The 19,692-nt window shown below is 36.9% G+C and overlaps 1 protein-coding gene across 1 annotated transcript; it reads right to left on the bottom strand.

Annotated features, from left to right (window-relative positions):
• Window positions 1-10,982: 10,982 nt before the first annotated feature.
• LOC140857797 (uncharacterized) lies at window positions 10,983-15,452 on the bottom strand. The gene is made up of 3 exons (XM_073256986.1): window positions 14,950-15,452; window positions 12,299-12,580; window positions 10,983-12,148 (listed from the first exon to the last, which is right to left on the bottom strand). Exons 1-2 carry the CDS (start codon window positions 15,176-15,178, stop codon window positions 12,426-12,428), a joined length of 384 nt encoding a protein of 127 aa, XP_073113087.1. The 5' UTR covers window positions 15,179-15,452; the 3' UTR covers window positions 10,983-12,148; window positions 12,299-12,425.
• Between the last annotated feature and the right edge of the window lie 4,240 nt (window positions 15,453-19,692).

Genomic DNA, 19,692 nt, shown 5'->3' with positions numbered 1-19,692 from the left:
CCGCAGGCACACAGCACCACTCATGAGGGCTAACTTATCAGACCCTCAAGAAGATCTCGATGACTCCGAGGCAGGGCTAACTTATAAGACCCCTACAGAGCCCGAGTCGCTCTAGAAGCAAAGGGAGATCCTTAAAGAATCTCCAAAGAGATAACTAATCAGACTCTCAGAATGCCGTCGAGAGTGCAAGATATCATAGGCACAAGCTCGCCGCTGGTACATACTGCCTCTCGTGCGAAGACGAGAAATGTTAGTTGCCGCAGGCACAAGATTACCGCAGGCACACAATGCCACTCATAAGAGATAACTAATTGGGTGCTAGAGGAAGAATAAAAAAGATGGACAGCGTATGGGCCAAGGCATCATGTCAATAGTACTCCTTTTGTCTGATTCTCAGACTTAGGAGTAGGAGGTATGTTACGGTGGTATCATAGATGCTTCGGATTTACAGCTCTATGAGCTATGACTATGCTGTGAAGAGTTGAGCCATATGCATGCTGTAAAGAGCTACCTTCATATGAGCTGAGCTATCTCTGATATGAGCTCCTCTATGTTGATACGAGGTATCCTGAGCATCTATGCTGTATGAGCTAAAGCCAAAAGCAATAAATATCCTCACGTGGAGAGCACATGAAGGCTAAAATCTCTTCTAATTGATAACCTATACAATTAATAGGTGAGATCTTCATCTGCCATGAGGTTACACCACTTATTCAACAAGACCAAAAGATTAGACATGATCTTCGAGATTATTCAAAAGGGATATTCAAATCCCCCACTCAGTATACTACCAGCAATGATCTCCTCACTTCATGAGAGTGATCGAAGGCTGAATTATCTCGTCTAATTTGGTATGTCCAACGGGTTGATAATCTCAGGATCGTACGATCTCACAACTAACAATACAACTGTCTGATACCTTTCTATATAAACAACTAGAGCTCTGAGGATCCAGGTAAGTCCAATCTCTCTCAAAGAATCCGTTGCTGCTTTTTTGTTCTCTGCATTTTTGACTGAAGTATCAGAGGGTCCTCGCTGGATCTACAATCTCCAGTTTAGGACTTGTTTTGTAGGTCACTTCAGCACCATCATCCCTGCACGAGGACCAGACATCCGTCTTCTGACCTCGATCGATTTAAGCAGCAACAGCAATGATCGAAAAAACTATTAGTAAATCTTTTCTCAGTGATTTTTTTTGTTTTTACAGTGATCCTGACTACTGCTAAAACCTTTATTTCTTGTATTTAATAAGCAATAACCAAAAAATAATGGTGTTATTTTTCCTTTCATTATAAAATAATATGTATGTTTGATTGTACAAGCACTCATGTAGAAATTTCAAAGAAAAAATTGTAATTTGAATTAAATTTATTTTATTTAAAGGAAGATGAAAAAAACAAGGATATGTATCTACACAACAATAGTATGTTTGATGAAAAATAGGAAAAGATAACGCTCATTATACTTTCTATGTTTTTAACTTAATAATATAAGAGGATGGTCAAAATTTATAATCATTATAACATTGTTATTTAAAAATATGTTGATGTCACATTGTTAGTGTTACAGTTGGGCCACTCTCCACCAATTCAAGATGGTGGATGTGTGCTCACATGTTTTAATTTTATAGAGACAGTATTTATCAAAAAAAATATATAAGGATCTGTAGAAATGTGTATTTAGTTACATATTAATTATTTTTTAAAAAGATTTTAGATATTTATATAGATCAGAGAATTCAAAAAATATTTTTTCAACTAATCTTTTTAGATGAAATTCGGGATCGTTACAAATATTATCAAAACCATCGAAACTATAGTCTATATGGACTAAGAGATACTGCAATATAGGTTTATTAGGATTGATCATGGGCTAACCACTAAGGTATGTATTTGGTCCTATATCGATTATTCATCATGAAGATTTCAAATATTTATAGATAATCAAAAAAATCAAAATAATATCTTCTAATTAGATTTTTTTGGATTGGATCCTCAATTGTTATATCTTCTTATTCTAAGTAGCGATGCGTTCAATTGAGGGGACTTTGATTAGAATAAAAATGATACATGGTTCCACCATCGAATAAGGTGGTGGCTCTCGTGGAAAGCCAAAGGAATGGTCGATAAGAACCCACTAACTTTTGCCGGCCATTCTTTTGGGTGCCACCAACCTTTGCGCATCCTTCTTTTCTGAAGTGAATCTGCCAATTAAGGGAGGCATTTTATCAGTGGAATGCATTATGTGTGTTAAACAGGTATTATCAAATTGGCAATGGTACAGCTGGAGCCAAACGCTACAATGGATAATAGAATTCTTTACTTGTTGCTTCCAGTTTCAAATCTGTGTTATTTAATTTTCATATTCCCAGGCTGTGGAGTAATTATCGTTCTCGTATTTACTCCAATCAAGAGGGGATCTGCTTAAATTTTGGACAATGGGATACTCTACGCGGACGCTTCATGCATCTGTCACGTCCCATGAATCCAAGAATAGCCGCGGTGGCTTGAGAATCCAGCAGCTCTCGTGGTTTTTGGGAATTAGTGGGAAGTTGATTTGGTCAATATATTGTATTATAACGATCGTACCCAAAATGGCAAACTTACAATCTGATTGTAAGTAAATATGGTCAATTTTGAAACAATATCCTAATATTCACCCCTTGGTTCTCAATTTGAAGTCAAGATCCTATGGAAAATTTCTCATGTGCCTTTTTTCTTTAAAAAATAAAAGCCTGTGGGCAATTTATTGCTGAAAATCGATATAACAACTCAGTTTTGAATGTACCTATTTTTCTGACCATTATGCTTTAAGATTACTACTGCGGCTCTATTTCTCGTGATCACCGGTGATCGGATCGGCCGTAGTAAGTGCTATCGCTGGAGAAGTATGGTGGCATCCTTGCGAACTGCGTAGGAACCTCGAAGATGGAAACTAAGCCGAATCTGAGTTGGAGACGGACGATGCAAGATCGTACCATATGGATCTCATCGAAGCCTTCGTCAGAAGAGATGGAGGATCTTATGAAGTGGTTCCCAGACGTGGTCCACTTCTTGGAGGAGTTGAGGGAGGAGTCGGCGAGCTGGGTGCTTGGCGGTGGTGGCGAGGAGCTTCGGTCGGAGGGTGGCGGCGGAGACAATGATGAGGGAGTTCTAGTTACAAGTGGAAGTTAAAAGTGAGGTGGTGGGCATAGGCTGAAGAGAGAGTTCTACCTCTTCAGATTTAAGGAGGTCAGGGAGAGGGATCGGATTCTCAACCAGCCTTAGGTAGTCATCGGATAGGTGGTGGCGATGGAGCCTTGGCATCCGTAGTTCTTTCTAGCAAAGGGGGCAAGCAACTCGGCATTAGTGTGGGTTTGCCGACCGCAGCTTCTAATGGAGTACTGGGGGGAGGTGGTGTTGTGGAGACTTCTGTGCTGAGTCAAAGAGTTCTCCTTGGTCGACGATTGCATGGTGGAGAGGAGGGTTGGGTTTGCTCGGGCCTTTGTGAGGATTGACTTCTCCCGGCCGTTGAGATTGGGAGCTCAAATCATGATCCCAGAGGGGTCCTTTTGGCAATAGTTCATCCACAATAACCTTGACAACCTTTGCCTCTGATGCGGGCGGCTGCATCTGCTGGAGGAGGTGTGCCTGGTGGGTGGGAAAGGAGGTGTCTTGGTGGGTTAAAGCTTAGAGACGGAGGCTCTTGTGGGTGGGGAAGGAGGTGCCTTAGTGGGTTAAAGCTTGGAGATGGAGGCTTTGGCCGATGGGGAGGAGTTGGTTGCGGATGCTAGAGGTCCACGCATGGGGGTATGGCTGGTGGCCATCCACGGTGGTAGCCCGGTCTGAAGGGACCAACCAACTTGAGGAGGAAGGAGATCGTGTTTACTCGGCCCGCTGAGCCTGCACCGAAGGTGAACCAAGTATATGAAAGAAAGGGAATGTAAAGAGAGAGAAAAGAAAGGGAAGGGAGTAGGAAAGAGAGGAGGGTGGGAGGATTTGTCGGTGTTTTGTTTGTGGGTTTTGTGGGAGGTACAGGAAATGGCACATGCTGGTGTGTGCAGGTACCGGAGGGTATGGGAGGTGGAAACCACCGTCCATCGGACTCGGCATCAATATCTGGACAAAAAGCCCTCCTGACATGGAGGGCTTATCATGGCCATCCATGTGGCTTGATGCAACAAACATTGGAAGCACGGAATAGATTTAGATGGAAGCATGAAACGCTCATCATATCCACTCATGTCATTATCATTAGATGATGGCATGGCTATACCATTTGGAATGTGGACCTGAGTTAGGTCATCAGGAGTCTCCAAATCTTGATTAATGATATGGCTGATTAACAGGATAAACTTATGTGAGAACCTATGAGGATGCATATTTTATTTTTTATCGAAGATTCATTAAATAGATCTTGATTAATCAGATCAAAAATAAATAAATAAATAATATCTTTTGATTAGATTTTTTTTTGATGGTTTTCTAAATTATTATAAATGGTATCATAATAAAGCCAGTGTATATGTTCTACTTGGAGTACTTTAGATCCTTACAGCATGGACTTGTTTGAGATTGGGATTGACTATAGATATATCATGATATTTATGGATGCATTTGATTTGACTGGTAATTAAAATTGGATTTTAGTTTGGTGTTAGAGAGTATGCAAGGGCTTTCTTTTTCTTTTCTCTTTTGTATAAGTGCTCATTGATGATTAATATGGAAAAGACAGGGTGCATTGAATTCTTGCTACAAATAGCTAATGCTGCCACTGCCGCTTTATCATGATCCAATCTTTCGATCTTAGGCTTTTTATCTAGCTGTTATATGATAATATTGAAAATTCTTAGCAACCTATTATTGTAAGGAAAAGAGAAGTGGATTATCATGAAAAAGAAAAAGCCATATTATATGGTACTAATTTGGATCAATGACATTGACAAGAAAGCTTTGATATATGATGCCCAACGTTTTACTTTTCACATGCAAAACTTCTTGCTTTTATGTAAAAGCAGCCCAAGGCCCTCTTGGCCAGAGTCTAATAGCTATTCCCATTTCTTGAAAGATGTCTGACTTGGTTAAATTCTTAAGGGAAAGAAATAGGATAGGTGCAACCCCCAACAATTTAAATATATTTATTAATTCATGTTATTAAATATTTTTAATTGGATTTAGAATTAAAACAGTCCTATTTTTGTCCCATGCATTTCCATATTCCAGCCCTGACTGGTGGATGAATATCTATGGAGAGAACATTTAGATAACTATTTATCATACAAACATAGAAAATTTAAACTTATTGTTTGGACATAGAAAGTGAAGAATTTCTTGTGAATATAAAATTATTTAGGAGATTACAAAAAGTAAGTAAAAAAAATAAGGGAAAGAAAGAAAGTCAAAATTACATAAATTGCTTCTCAGCATTCTCTTTCTCCATTTACATGGTGGTAGGGTCTTCCTACCTCTTTACTTATTTTCTTTTTTCCTTTCTTTTTGTAATACATGTGTTCACTTGTTTAAAAAAAATGAGAAAAAATATTTTTGGCTCAATTACTTTCAAAATTTTAGATTTTTTGAGGATTTTCATTTTTATCTCAAACTTTGATTCATTGCAATCAGATCTTCAAACTTTTATAATGTTGTAATTTCTTCTTTGAATGCTATTTCTATTTGATGACCGTAATGAAAATATCACGTGCTATCATGTAATATGTAATAAAAGTTGATGTAGAATCCTAAATACCTTCTTTTCTATTTCTTCCTTTTGATTAGGATTTCTTCTTCCAATTTCATCATTTTCTCTCCACTACTATCTTTTCTAAAACTCTACCGCCTCCTACACTACCATCGATATCTCTGTTTATACCATCACCATCTCTAAATCCTTCTCTATAGAGATCACAACCAATATTAAGGCTGCTTCCATCACCATCCTTTTTATCAAGTATTAAAAAATTTAAACTTTAAGGTCACGAAGATCTTAGTTGTCTTCTTTATTTATTTATATTTGCTTAAAAAATTGTATGATTAATAAAGTTTTTGGATTTGTAATGATTTGAATTATTTATTTTTGTTTGATCTGTAATTAATTTTATAAACTCACAAAGTTAATCTTGAAGAATCTAAATTAAAAAAAAAGTTAAGAAGAAGAAAAGAATAACTAATTCTAATCCTCTATACTTTGTTCTCCCTTTTTTTTCTTTTCAGATGGGTCATGCTCCAAAAAGATAGAAAAAAAAAGATGAAATAAAAGTAAAAATCATAGCTAGAAAGAAAAATATGAAAGTAGAAAAGTTTAGAATTCTACATCAACTAATTCTATACCACACCAATTTTTACTGTGTCATATGATAACACATGACATTTTCATTACGATCGTCAGACGGAAATAGCACTCAAAAGAGAAATTACAACTTTATAAAAGTTTAAGAAGCTAATTACAATGAATCGAAGTTTAGAATAAAAATAAAAATCCTAAAAAGTCTAATAATTTTAAAGTAATTAAGCTTATATTTTTATTAGAGAATTAGAGATAAATCTTCAGCTTTATTTTCAACTTAAAAGAAGCTCCCCAAATGAATTTTATATAAAAGTACCTATCCATTCTAAACATAAGTTAAAAGTAACTACTTATTTTGATTGAAATTATCCTTATACCTTTTAAAATACTGTAATATTACATTATCATAGTACAGTATTCTTTTACAATAAGATAGTATTATATTATATTAATATAGTATTCCTTTATAATAATACAATATTACTTTATTGTATTATATTAGTATAGTATTTCTTTACAATAAAATAGTATTACATTATATTAGTATAGTATTCTTTTACAATGAGGTAGTATTATATTATCATAGTGTAATATTCCTTTATTATAGTATTACTTCACAACAATATAAAGTTATTTTATAATAATGTGGTATAACTTTATAATAGTGTAGTATTACTTTATAAGTATAGTATTGCTTTTATTATAATACAGTATCATTTTATAATAGTTTATAATAGTGTATTATTATTTTATAACTGCAAGGGTAATTGGATCATTTCATCCTATTTGAATATCACTTTTAAGTTATATTTCAAATGGAGAAGATTTTTTATTGAAACTTAAATAGATAACTATTTTAAATTTAATAAAAAATTTAAAATATCAAATTTTGAGCCCATTTTTATCTTGAAGGAGAAATAGCGCCATAATAAATTAAGATGCCCCACATGCACCATTAGTACCAAACTATTCAAGATCAGATTGTACTTTCTTAGATCAGAAGAAGGAGAATCGATTCCATCATGGATGATATAATTGTAAGGGCCAACCTATGCTGCACAAAGCTGCCCCATTTCTATTGTAGTCCTCTCTATTATTACTGGCTGGCATCAGCTATTCTAGAGAGAAAGAAAAACACATGGTTCTTTGATACTTCGAAAAGTTTTTTATTGTTTAGCTTCTTTTCTTACACCCATTAAAAGCTCAAGCTCTCTCTCTCTCTCTCTTCTTTTTCTTTAGAGTATTTGGGAGAGCCAGGTATAGCCGGTGCATTGACTTCTTTGTGTTAGGAAGCAAGAAAGAATGCAGATGGTGGGTGGTTTCTTAGTAAAGAGCATAGCTTATAATTTTCTCACCAACCTTTTAGCCTTTTGATCCTCTATTGTAAGCCATAAATTAACACAAAACAAAAGAAATAATAGAACTCGTTTGTGTATCAAACTAGTACTCCCCTTGAGCAAGAGAGGGAGATTAGAGCTTTCCTATAGGTTCAATTAAATGAGCTGTGGTTTGAGCTTGCCAATGGAAGAATAATAGGTGGCTTCACACCTCTGTTGTGGTTGGGGGGGTGTGGGTGGTGGGGGAGGGGGAGAGGGAGAGAGATTGAGGTACATGGATCATGTCTGGTGGAATGACCATCCTTTCTCATGTGATCTGATGGAGATCATCCTGTTTTTCTGTCACCATCAGCCTTGCATAGCTTTTTTCCTGTTAAGCAAAATATGTGATCCTGATTAGTAACTTTGATGTTGATTGTAAGGTTTTGGTTCAGTGCTAATATGCTTTTGAGAAAAAGGTCTGATGCTGATTTAAAAAATGGCCATTTTAGTAGGAATATGAGATTTAGGTAGGCTTCCTGATGGTGGCAATATATGGGATCCAAGTCAGTATGGAGTGAGCAGTATAAAGCAGAAGGAGCCATGAAACATCAAAGGTCACACATAACAAGTTTTTTTTGTTTGGATTTAGATCTTACTTTGATGGAAAAAGAAGAGAATTTTATTGCATCCAATGAATAGAAGGTTGTCTTTTTCTTTCTTATCAAATGCCAATCCCAAACCTAATTTTTCTATGCTTCAAGCCAATAACCCATTTAGCTAGTCTTTTAGAAAGTTGGAGTGCAAAGAGATAGGATTTGTTTATTAATAGGCTAGAGGGATAGGAGAACTGAGACAAGTGGAGGGTAAAAAGCTTCTCTTGGCAACACATTGAATAGTTATTAGCTCATGAGATTGTTTGCACTTTTCTAGGATTTTCAATATGCTGCACATCTAAAAACTATGAATATTTTTAATGTGGTTGTAAAGGTGCATGCTGGGAAAAAAGATATCACTACGTTTGCATAAAAATTTGCTACTGTGGCGCCATCTAGCATGTCATAGTTTCTGGTTCCCTACCAAGCATAGCAAAGAGTGAGCTTGTTCAGTGACTTCAATTGCACTACTCCAAGTTTAGCTATGTAAATCTAGCAGAAGTTTTGGTTTTAAGTATATTTTGAACAAACAAATACTTCAAAAGTGCCCATTGAGATAGGAAACTAGTAGCAGCCTCTGCTTTTGTTTCACTTAGAAGTGAAGCAGTCAGTTTGAGCTCTGCAATGAGCAAAGCTAGGAAGGCAAACTAGTAATGCAGCATATCAAGTGGATTTAACTATCATGCGACTCAAAATGAACCTTGAACTAAGTGCACTCCCTCATAAAATCCTTAAACTTTAGATATGTGAGCCACCAAAATAAAAAAAGAAGAAGATCGAATGAGAAGCTTTGATCTCGAAGATAGACATGCATGCACTGAAGAGCAAAGTGCAAGATGCAAAGATCAGTGCAGTATGAGCAGATTTGTGGATCTTACCTCAATTAGGTGCCATAGGGCCATCGATTCAGAAGACTGCTAAAGTTGAGAATGACAAATATAGTTGAGTGTGAGCATCCACGATAGATATAGATTGGATCCTGATATTTGCTGATATCTATGTCTCCTGGTAAGTCGATCTCATAGCTTAGTGGATGGAGCACTTGGCAAATCAATATCCCCTCTTGCAGCTCTTTAAGATGAATGCTATTGTTATGTTGTTGGCTTTTTAGGTAATGCCACCTTGCTCCATTATTAATCCTTTTCTCCATCCTTGTCTGAGAGGACACCATGCAACTGGCGCCCCTTGATAAAGCTTCATAAAGCTTAGCTTTATAACCCCCCATACTTGGCCAGTACCCATGATCCTTTCACATGTCAATAGTGTGGCCATCATAATATTTGTCTCCTTAATATATATCTGCTGTCTATCTATTTATCTATTCCAAATATAGAATGCCAAATAATTGGTCTAGTGACCATGAATCCATGATCATATAAATTGTCTAACCTAAATAAACGGTATTAGCAAGTATGCTGTTTCATGATAAAAATAATGCATTGTTTGTATTTCTCTCAAAACCCTAAACATTGAACCCAATTGTAGTAAAAAAGCATCTAACCACAGCAAGATTATATTTATCTACATTTCCAAGAATTTAACTAACCATCAAGTATTTGCTGTTGGCCTATATAGTATTTGGTAATTCGTACCACAGGCTATACCTAGTTAGACATGATATGATTCATGATAACATTCAGGTGCATGTACAGGCCCCGATCAGATCTGACCAATGCTTTAGGATGATTGGAACTTTATGCAGCTATGCTGGTTTGGATTTTAGTGGGTAAATGGCAACATGATTCAATGCTTAGTTGGATTCTAGTTGAAGTTTGAGCAATTTGACCAAGCCAATCCAATTTTCATTTCCTCTCAATTTAAGTGGTCAAGTTCAAAGAAGGGTTAGGTCAGAATTGGGTAGCCCAAGAAACATGCTAGGTTTTTATCAATAAAAAAGGAAAAAGAAAAAGAAACATGTTAGGCACAAGTTAGTCGGTGACCAGAACCTCTTTGAGTTGCAACTAAGGTAATATAGTAGTCCAGCAATTTTAATGCATCTAGAAAAGATTCACTTTTGAAAGAACTTCTAAGGATTTTATTGTCCATCTCTGGCAAGTTGCAAGTTATTTTCCACATACATTTTTATGTACCTTAAACCTTGGCGCTAATATTCTAACAAAATGTTAAAACTATAGTTAGTAGAGTTTAAGTTCCTACCATAAAAAGCTTCATAGAATACTTTAGAAAGTTCAATACAATGACTACTTTCATTATTCAATAAACATGGCGGTATATCTACCACATGTTTTACAGATTTTTTTTTTAATTGAAATGACATTGAATCTCAAATCTCATGGCAACACTCGCTATATAAAATGGCTATAAAACCAAAAATCTTTCATCATTTGAAAGTTAGTTCTTGTTGATTAATATGAGGGTTTAAAGAATTGTAATTAGGCAATCATGACTGTTGACTACTTCAAATAAATAAATATATTTTTAAAAGTATCTTGTCATGTTTAATGTTTTTAAGAAAGCACTAAGCTACAAAAATGCAGGATATTTAAAGATATTCAGATACAGTTGGAAAAGATGTTGGAGAAACATAATTAGATGATCCTAGTATATTATAATGCAGAATCACTATGCATATATTTTTCTTCCCTCCCCTTAGCAAGAACAACAAGCCTACCTAACTTCAGTATCAGATGTAGAATACTAGAATCAACTACAAAGTTCAAAAACTTCTAAAAGCTCTCCTAACCATCCATGTAACAAATGCATATTTTAATCAGAAGAGAGCAAATGCTTTCCTTAAATTTGCTTGCACTTCTTTTCTTTCTGCACCCAAAAAAGTACTAGAAAAACAAACACCTTTTTGACGCTAAGTATTACAAAAAATGCCAAACCCAAAATTCAAGTTCTTGCACTTCATAATTCTAATAAGATAATTCTATAGAGAAATCCTAAAATCAAAAATCCAAAGCCAAATCATGGATCCGGCTTAGTAAAATCTTCAGCATGCCTGCAACTAGCATCATGTCTACTACGTTCATCAGCATCTAACTCTTTTGGTTCAATACTATCACTTAAAATATTGTCTATTTCAATTGTTGGCTCATAACAAAGCAGTTTCATTGGATCTATGACTTCATCTCTTTCACCATATGCCATTCCAAACTGATCCACATGATCTTTGCCAGATATCATTGCATTGCTCAAGTTCTGTTGGAAACCTTGCCCGGTTGAATGATTATTGCGGATGCTCATGATCCCATTATGTTCAGTCATTGGTGGTGATGGTTGTCTCATAGCATTGAAATCAGCAATTTCAGAGAGTTGTGTCATATCATAGAAGCCAATCATTTGTTCGATTGGTGCTGCTGCAAATCGTGGTGCCATATAATTGAAATCGATTATTGGCTCAGTTGGAGATATTGCTGGTTTTTGTACCATGCAACCATGATTATTCATTAGCTCAGCATAGGCTTCTCCTAATTGTGGTATCCTTCTATTAAAATCAATCATCTGCCCCCTTGATGCTATTGCTGATGGCTGGAACATACCATTAAATTCAGTCATTTGCATCCTTGTTGCTACTGCTAATTATTGTAGCATTCCATTAAAACCAATCATTTGCTCGCCTGGTGCTATTGCTGATGGTGCGACCATATCATTAAGTTCAGTTAATTGCATGCTTGGTGTAATTTGCACACTTGGTTCGGCTGCTAATGATGGGACCATACTACCATTAAATTCAGTAATTTGCACACCTAGTGCTGCTACTAATTGTTGTATCATAATGGCATTACCATAGCCACCATTTGAGTCAATAAAAGTCTGATAGCTTTGATTATTATTTGCATCTTATTCGGTTGGCATGTCTGATTGAGCTTGAGAAACTTTCTATAGCTTGTGAGGATTGTCTACAGCACCTCTTTTCTTATGAATGTAGCATAAGACCCAATCATCAAGCTGAAAGAGAGAAATAGAAGAAACAATGTCAGCTTTATAAGTATGTTTAATGTGTGATTTTGTTATAAAGAGAAATATATCCAAAAGATAATAAGAAAGAACAATAAATACTTATAAAGCTCGCTTTACATTAAATCATTATTCACTTACCTTCATTGAATCACCAGGCTTGCAAGTTGTGATCTCACTTATATACTCTTGCATTATCCAGTCAGTCTTTACACCATCATTTTCTTTAGCCTTTCCTCTATAGTATACCAAGTTTTTTTCACTCCCACTAGCTCATCATCATCATTGTAGATTTTCTTTTCAGATCCTGTGGCTTTCCAATATCCACCGCCAGCAGCGCGAGCTGGACGGCTCCCATTTGGATATTTGCGTGTTCTTGAAGTAAAGAAATAAAATTTTCTTCTCCAGAAAGCTCGTAATTTCCTAGAACAAAGAACAAATAAAACCAGCAATAAAAGGATAGAATGGGCATTCACCGATTTAAAGACAAAATGGCGTCACTTGAACTTAGAATGATAAGAACAAATAAAACAAATATTGCCCTGAAGCTCATAGGGAGAAAAATGTATTCCTTTGAAGAAAATGAAGAGGAGCGGAGAGCTAAAATAATGTCATTTATCTTTATTAAAATCTGGAGTCTGGTAGTATATTTTCTGAAAAAGATTCTAGCAGTGTGATTTGGAGGAGTAATGCTAGAATTTAGACTAGTTTATGCCAAAGTTTATAATGGTTCTCATTACTTTTATGTACATATATAGGTAGACACACGCATACACACATAAATATATGCACGTATGCATACGTGTACATACAAAATACATACATACACACACATACATATATACATACATATCCATATACATATAATGAACTAATATTTTAATCATAGAACATTGTTTGATTTGAAAAACTATTTTTTTTGAGTGAAAGAAAAAGGGGAAAATAAGACCGTTACTCTTCGATTATAAACTGTTATCTTCATTACTCTTTTTCAAATAAACACAACATATGTGGTGGTACTAAGTTTATAACATCATTTCAAATAAATAAAAAGGCTAAGTTAATAACATAGTATCGCTGTAATGATGACGAACAACTATGCCATTCAGATTTTACAAGTTTCCAACAAGCATATTATTGGTTGTTCAAGAAGGGCCCTGTACAACAAAAATCAAATGCTGTGCAGACTTAATCTAAAGTGCTAGACCATGGTAATGGGCTCATTCTGAAATCTCGTTTTCATTTACACTTGTGCATTGTGCTCCATACATCACCTATTTTTAGCTATAATATCAGAAACATAGTTCCAGGAAGCAAATTTTGATAATCTCAGCTGCTGAGTGCATGTTACCATAGCTGCAGCATGGAAACTAACTCAGAACTAAAATCTTAGGAAAGACAGAGAAAAAAAGAAAGAAAGAAAAAAAAACATTATTTTCTTTACCTATAAATAAAGAAACTACAATTTTTGTTAAATGGGTTCATGGAAGCACATTGCTTCTGAACCATTAATGGTTAAGGAGATTGCTCCCATCTTTGAGGCTATAGGTTAAAAACGTGGCTGGCTCCCATGAGAGTGCTTACAATAATGTAATTGTCAGGTAAGTACCAGATGTAGTCGGCAAATACTAACCTTATGTTGTGAATACTGAACAAGTCTGCCAGGTGATGCATGGTTGGCCCACCATGCTGACAGTTCCATGGGGACAAATAATTGCACTAGAGGGGTCTATTATTTGACGAAATCAAAGTGTTTAAACTTCAATTGGTAGAAGGGTTAGAATTAAAAAAAAAATAAGGACCTGTTTAGATATTTCTTCAGAATAGGGCCAAAAATTCTGTGAGAATTGGTTCTATTAGTCCATCTATCTTGGGCTTCCTAAGATCCTAGCCTTTAGATAGGAGGTTTTGGGTTGGATGGTAATTGGTTAATACAGAGCCATGCTTAAACGGACGATGCAAGCCACAAATTTTGCAATCTTGTAGGAACATCCAGACAAATCCTAAAAAGGAAGCTGAAACATTCATCTATTAATTTTTCTCAATCTCATACTTCTTTAATGGATACTTAACACATATAAACAATTTTTTTTAAAGAAAAAAACTAAAACTATTGAACTAAGATATTCATAAAAAAATATCTATAATTTTTTATGGGAAGCAAGGAAAAAAAAGATCTCACATAGAAGAATTATGTGATAAACATGTCATAAACAATAAGCTATATTAACATGTGAAACATGCATAAACCATTAGATATCAAGTTGTTTTATATATTCTTAATTAAAAAAAAAAAAAAACTTCTTTCCTGAGCACTTAACACATATAACAAATTTTTTAAAAAAAAAAAAACTTAAAACCATTGAAGCATTGAACTAAGATATTCCATGAAAAATATATACTTTCTTGATAGCAAGCAGGGAAAAAAAGATCCCCATAGAAGAATTACATGATAAATATGTCACAAACAATAAATTTTACATGTCAAACATGCATAAACCACTAGATATGAAGTTGTTTTATATATTCTAAATAAAAATTTCTTTGATGAGTACCTAACATATATAAACCAATTTTTTTAAAAAAAACTAAAACTATTGAAATAAGATATTTATAAAATATATATATTTTTTGATTGTAAGGAAAGAAAAAAAAATTCTCACATAGAAGAATTGCATAACAAACATGTCATAAACAATAAGATATTACAGTTGAAACACACATAAGTCGTTAGATATCGAGTTGCTCTGTATATTTCTAAATTATAGAGAAAAAGAAATTATAGTACTAACCAACTAGTTCTTCCGGGTCGTAATCATAAAGATTGACATCCTTGAATACATTGTAAAGCAATGGCTCCCCCTTGATCTTGCGGTCGAGATACAAACGTATCAGCTCTTGATCGTTCGGGTTGAAGTTAAAGCCAGGAGGAAACCTCAAAGAAGGGCCGCTATTCTCCCCCTCTGGAACTCCATATCTTTGGTGAATCACTGCTTCAATATTTTCTGGGTCCATCTCCATGTATGGCTGAGCTTTTGGTGGCCTCAAAGCTACTACCGTTCCACCAAAAACTGAAAAAAAAAAAAAAGAAAATTTATACTCGCCGGTGCCTAAGCTGCCGCGAGAGTCCAAGTACGTTTAAACGCGCCGAGGTCCGCCTTCCGCACCGCACGCAAGGATACGCGAGTCCACCGTTGGATCACCCCCGATCGACGGTGTGCATCCGCCCGAAGGGAGTCCATCTTTGGACCGAAGTGCACAATCCGTCTCCGATACAAATAACCTGAAAGTTTGAGATCCATCCAGAATCTTTAGAATATGCTTTATCCCAACTATTTAAATCTTTTATATATATATATATATTATATATATATATATATATATATATATATATATATATATATTAAAATGGATGCAAGATCTCAGCGGATCAGCGATGACTTGACGTGGGGGAAGAGGTCGCGGAAGAGCTCAAAGGCGGCATAGTGGCAGCGGGAGGCTGGGCTCGGCAAGGATGGCGGAGTGCGTCGCCACCGTGGGGAAGACCCGCTACCGGCGGTTTCCTCTGGTGCACCTAACCGCGGACCTACGCGAGGATCTCCCGCCCGCCAGTGTAGCACTCGAAGGACGTCGGATAGTGTAGTGAGCGCGTGGAGACAGATGCTCTGGGTAGCTAGATTCTCACGGCCGCCCTACTCGCAGTCGATGACGACGACGGCGTCGCGCACCTCGATGCCCTCGACATGGAGCGGGGCGGTGGTCTCGACCTGAGGCAGACTTGTCCGGGGCGGAAGGCGCCCTCGATGGCGAGACCGGTGCCAGCGGCAGAGGAGAAGTGGGGAGGATAATGGGGGGAGATGAGGAGGCGGATGGGATGCGTCCGAGGGCGAGGGAGTACGGGAAGATATCATGGATTTTGGAAAAAGTGGGATGGTCATTTCATCTCCACTCGTTGGGAGGTTGTTTTTTCTATTTCTCCATCCAATTGAAGAAGCTGCAAATTATTTGAATTATTTTAAATTTTAAAAAATATTTTTTTTTCTAAACATCAAGGGAGATAATTTTTTTAAAAAATAATTTAAAATTTAAATTCTTAAAATTTTTAACCAAAAACTCATAAAACCACGTCTATCATTATATCTATATATTTTTATCCGATTTCGAACTCCAAAACACCACTATTATTGATAGTAATGATAGCAGATGGACAATATTATCGATTCTGCTGCTAAGAGAATTGGAGGATATACGAGAAGAGCTTTGCAAAATCAAGATTATCAATCTTCAAAAATTTGTCTGATAACTATAATTCATACTATATATAAAATAATTTTTAATTATATTAATTTTTTTAAAAATATATATAAAATAGATATAATAAAATAAATAAATAAAATAATATATTATTTTAATTACTATCTTATTTATAATTTAAATAATTATTATTAGTTCTAAAATTGATATGTTAGAGAAATCTTCCTATTCTCAAAGAGCTTTTAGACTGCACTCTAGGCGCACAGGCGGCTTTGGTGTCCATTGGAATGAATTTCCCTTCATACAATCAGCGTCAATGCCATCAAAGTGCTAAACCCCCGAATAAGTCTTCCATGGAGGCCAAATCAAGGAAATGGGAACCTTAGAGGTGCTACGAGGAAAAGGCCAATCTAGGAACTTGCACCTTGGAGGCAATCAGCCATGAAGGGGCATTTCTTCGGATTGACATAAAGTTTCTTCTGAACATCTATGCACCAAGATGTCATAAATAGACTACTACAAAATTTCACCATAGAAAGTCCATAAAACATGATCCATCAATCTCATAATTGTACTAAGAGTACTACAGGGCCAAAAGGCATTATCAACTACTCATAAAGCCATCTCACATTTTGAACGCCGTCTTCTATTCATCCTATAACTTGATGCCAAGTTGGTGATATCCACTAATCAAATCTATCTCGGAGAATACTTTTGCACCAGCTAATTGATTCAACATGTCATCTAATCTGCGAATGGAAAGTGATATTTCATAGTCAGTAAATTGATTGCCCAACTCTCTACACACGTGCCAAGTTCCATCCTTCTTCGGAGCAAGGATGGTACATCACAGGGACTCATGTTGGGTTGGAAGAACTTATGTCAGCAGTTCCTGCAGCTCTCTTCTCAGCTTCTTGTATCCACGGGGCTTCAACGGTAGGCAGGCTTGATCGGTAGGTCGATCCTTAGGGTAATAGTGATGACAGCTTCTTCAGCGGCATAGCAGCTATTATGGTGATATCATGGATGCCTCGGATTTACAACTCTATGAGCTATGACTATATGTGAAGAGCTGAGCCATATGCATGCTGTGAAGAGCTACCTTCATATGAGCTGAGTGATCCTGATATGAGCTCCTCTATACTGATACGAGGTATCCTAAGTATCTATGCTGATATGAGCTGAGGCCAAAAGCAATAAATGTCCCATGTGGAGAGCACATAAATGCTAAAATCTCTTCTGATTGATAACCTATACAATTAATAGATGGAATCCTCATCTACCATGAGTGACACCACTCATTCAACAAGATCAAAATATCAGGCACGATCTTTGAGGTTATTCAAAAGGGATATTCAAATCCTCCACTCAAATGCTATCAGCAACGATCTTCTCACTTCACAGGAGTGATCGAGGACTGAATTATCTCATCCAATTTGACATGTCCAACGGCCCAGTAATCTCAGGATCATGCTATCTTATAGCTAACAACCCAGCTGTCCGACATCTTTCTATATAAATAACCTAAGCTCCAGGACCAGGTAAGTCCAATCCCTCTCAGAGAATCATTGCTGCTCTTTTGTTCTCTGCTTTTTAATTGAGCATCGAAGGTCCTCGTCGGTCACAATCTCCGGTTTGAAACTTATTTTGCAGGTCACTCAGCCCATCATCCCTGCATGAGGACCAGGCATTTGTGTTTTGACCTCGATTATTTAAGCAGCAACAGATAAAGGAAGGGTTATTTTTTACAACATACGATCAATGAAAACCGCCCCAAACGATCAAGCGATCTACGCCTCTCGAACCACCATCGGTGCTGAAGAAAGCCATGCACCAACGCGCACCTACCAGCGATGGAGGCTCCTCCCCCACCCAACTAGTGCTAGCCATGATAGATCATTTTGACCTGCTCTTCTAGGAGGTCCAGACTTTGATGGCCACCATTCAGACGGTCCAAACTACTCCCGCACTCCTTTCAGCAGCACAACCAATACCACTCTTGCGGTGCTGATGGCATCTCCTACGACGGCACCCTCACCGAATCTACTTCCTAGCCACCATCAGACCCTGAGCCGGCCGCAAGTGCTCTTCCTTCGAGCTCGCATCACTTGAGCTTCTTCCTCCGAGCTTGCACCGCTCTGAGCTTCCTCCGAGCATTTGAGTTCCCGACCTCTAATCGAATTCTAAGGTGAGCTTCCCTGTTCTGCTCTTCTTGCAGATTCATCCTCTCATACTCGCCGACCATCTGCAAGCTCGGATCCATGCTCCTTGGCCTCCATCCGAGCTCTGCTCCCTCGTCGAGCTCCTGATCCTCGTTCAGCTCCCGACCTCCATTAAATTTTTGATCGCTCCTCTTGTGGGCCCTGTCGAGCTCCGAGGCCTTGTTGTCCTAAACATTCAAGGCCGTAAAGGATTCCTTCAAGAAAAAACTGGCTAGATCCAAGGCTTGGGGGGTGGCAGATCCAAAGTTATTTGCGTGCAACACCCTCCGCTCACATGCCTTAGCACAAAATCATCCACAACTGATGTCTGACCTATGATTATGCCGTGGCCACCCATGAGGGGCCCAAGGTATGCTATATTCATTTATTATGACCTAGGTGGACAACCTACAGGAGAAAGTAGTGGAGCACATGTCGGATGTGGATCCACAACATTCTAAGTCAAAAATGAAACATAAGAATGCATGGAGATGGTGGAACATGGCCATCCAAGATCAAATCATTATCAAATAGGTTCGATGCTCAGGTTAAGGCCGATTCAACCAATCCGAGCTTAAAAATCCTTCAAATCTGAGGTAAAATCTTTCAAATTTGAAGTAAAAGCATGCAGATCTGAGATAAAAATCAGGTTAATCCGAAGCTAAAAACAAGTCCAAACTAAGGCAAACTACAAGAGCCAAGCAAAACCCAAAAAGCTCCCAAACAATGCTCACAATTCTTATGATAAAAAGCTTTTGAACCTTATTTATTATTCTGTGTCGTTCTTTTGAACAATAGGTCTTCAAAAATTTAAATTAAAGTGAATATCCAACCAAAGCCACAAAGATGAGGTGAGACCTATGAGTCCAAAAAACTAGCCTCAAAGGGTCAACATCACCAGAAGGTAAATCTGAGCAAGCCAAGAGAAGCAAACTTGCTCAAATGGGTAACAACAGTCTATTTACCTCCAAAAGTATGATCTGACTAAAAAATCAAAAGATCCAAATAGAGCTGGTTTGGCAAGTCTCCTCATCTTTTGTGTGCAGATCCACAACTCAAGACTTCGACGACTCTGAGACG

This window comes from Elaeis guineensis, chromosome 5 (genome assembly GCF_000442705.2).
Source record: "Elaeis guineensis isolate ETL-2024a chromosome 5, EG11, whole genome shotgun sequence".
Lineage (NCBI taxonomy): Eukaryota > Viridiplantae > Streptophyta > Magnoliopsida > Arecales > Arecaceae > Elaeis > Elaeis guineensis.
Note: the sequence above shows the minus strand (reverse complement) of the source record. Positions and strands in the feature narration are given on the sequence as shown.

What these genes read in the sequence shown, in the direction of transcription:
- LOC140857797 (XM_073256986.1), bottom strand. Translation starts at nt 15,178, where the DNA reads ATGGAGATGGACCCAGAAAATATTGAAGCAGTGATTCACCAAAGATAT. An exon ending in CGACCCGGAAGAACTAGTTG is followed by an intron (nt 12,581 to 14,949) that starts GTTAGTACTATA and finishes TCTTTGTTCTAG; the next exon opens with GAAATTACGAGCTTTCTGGA.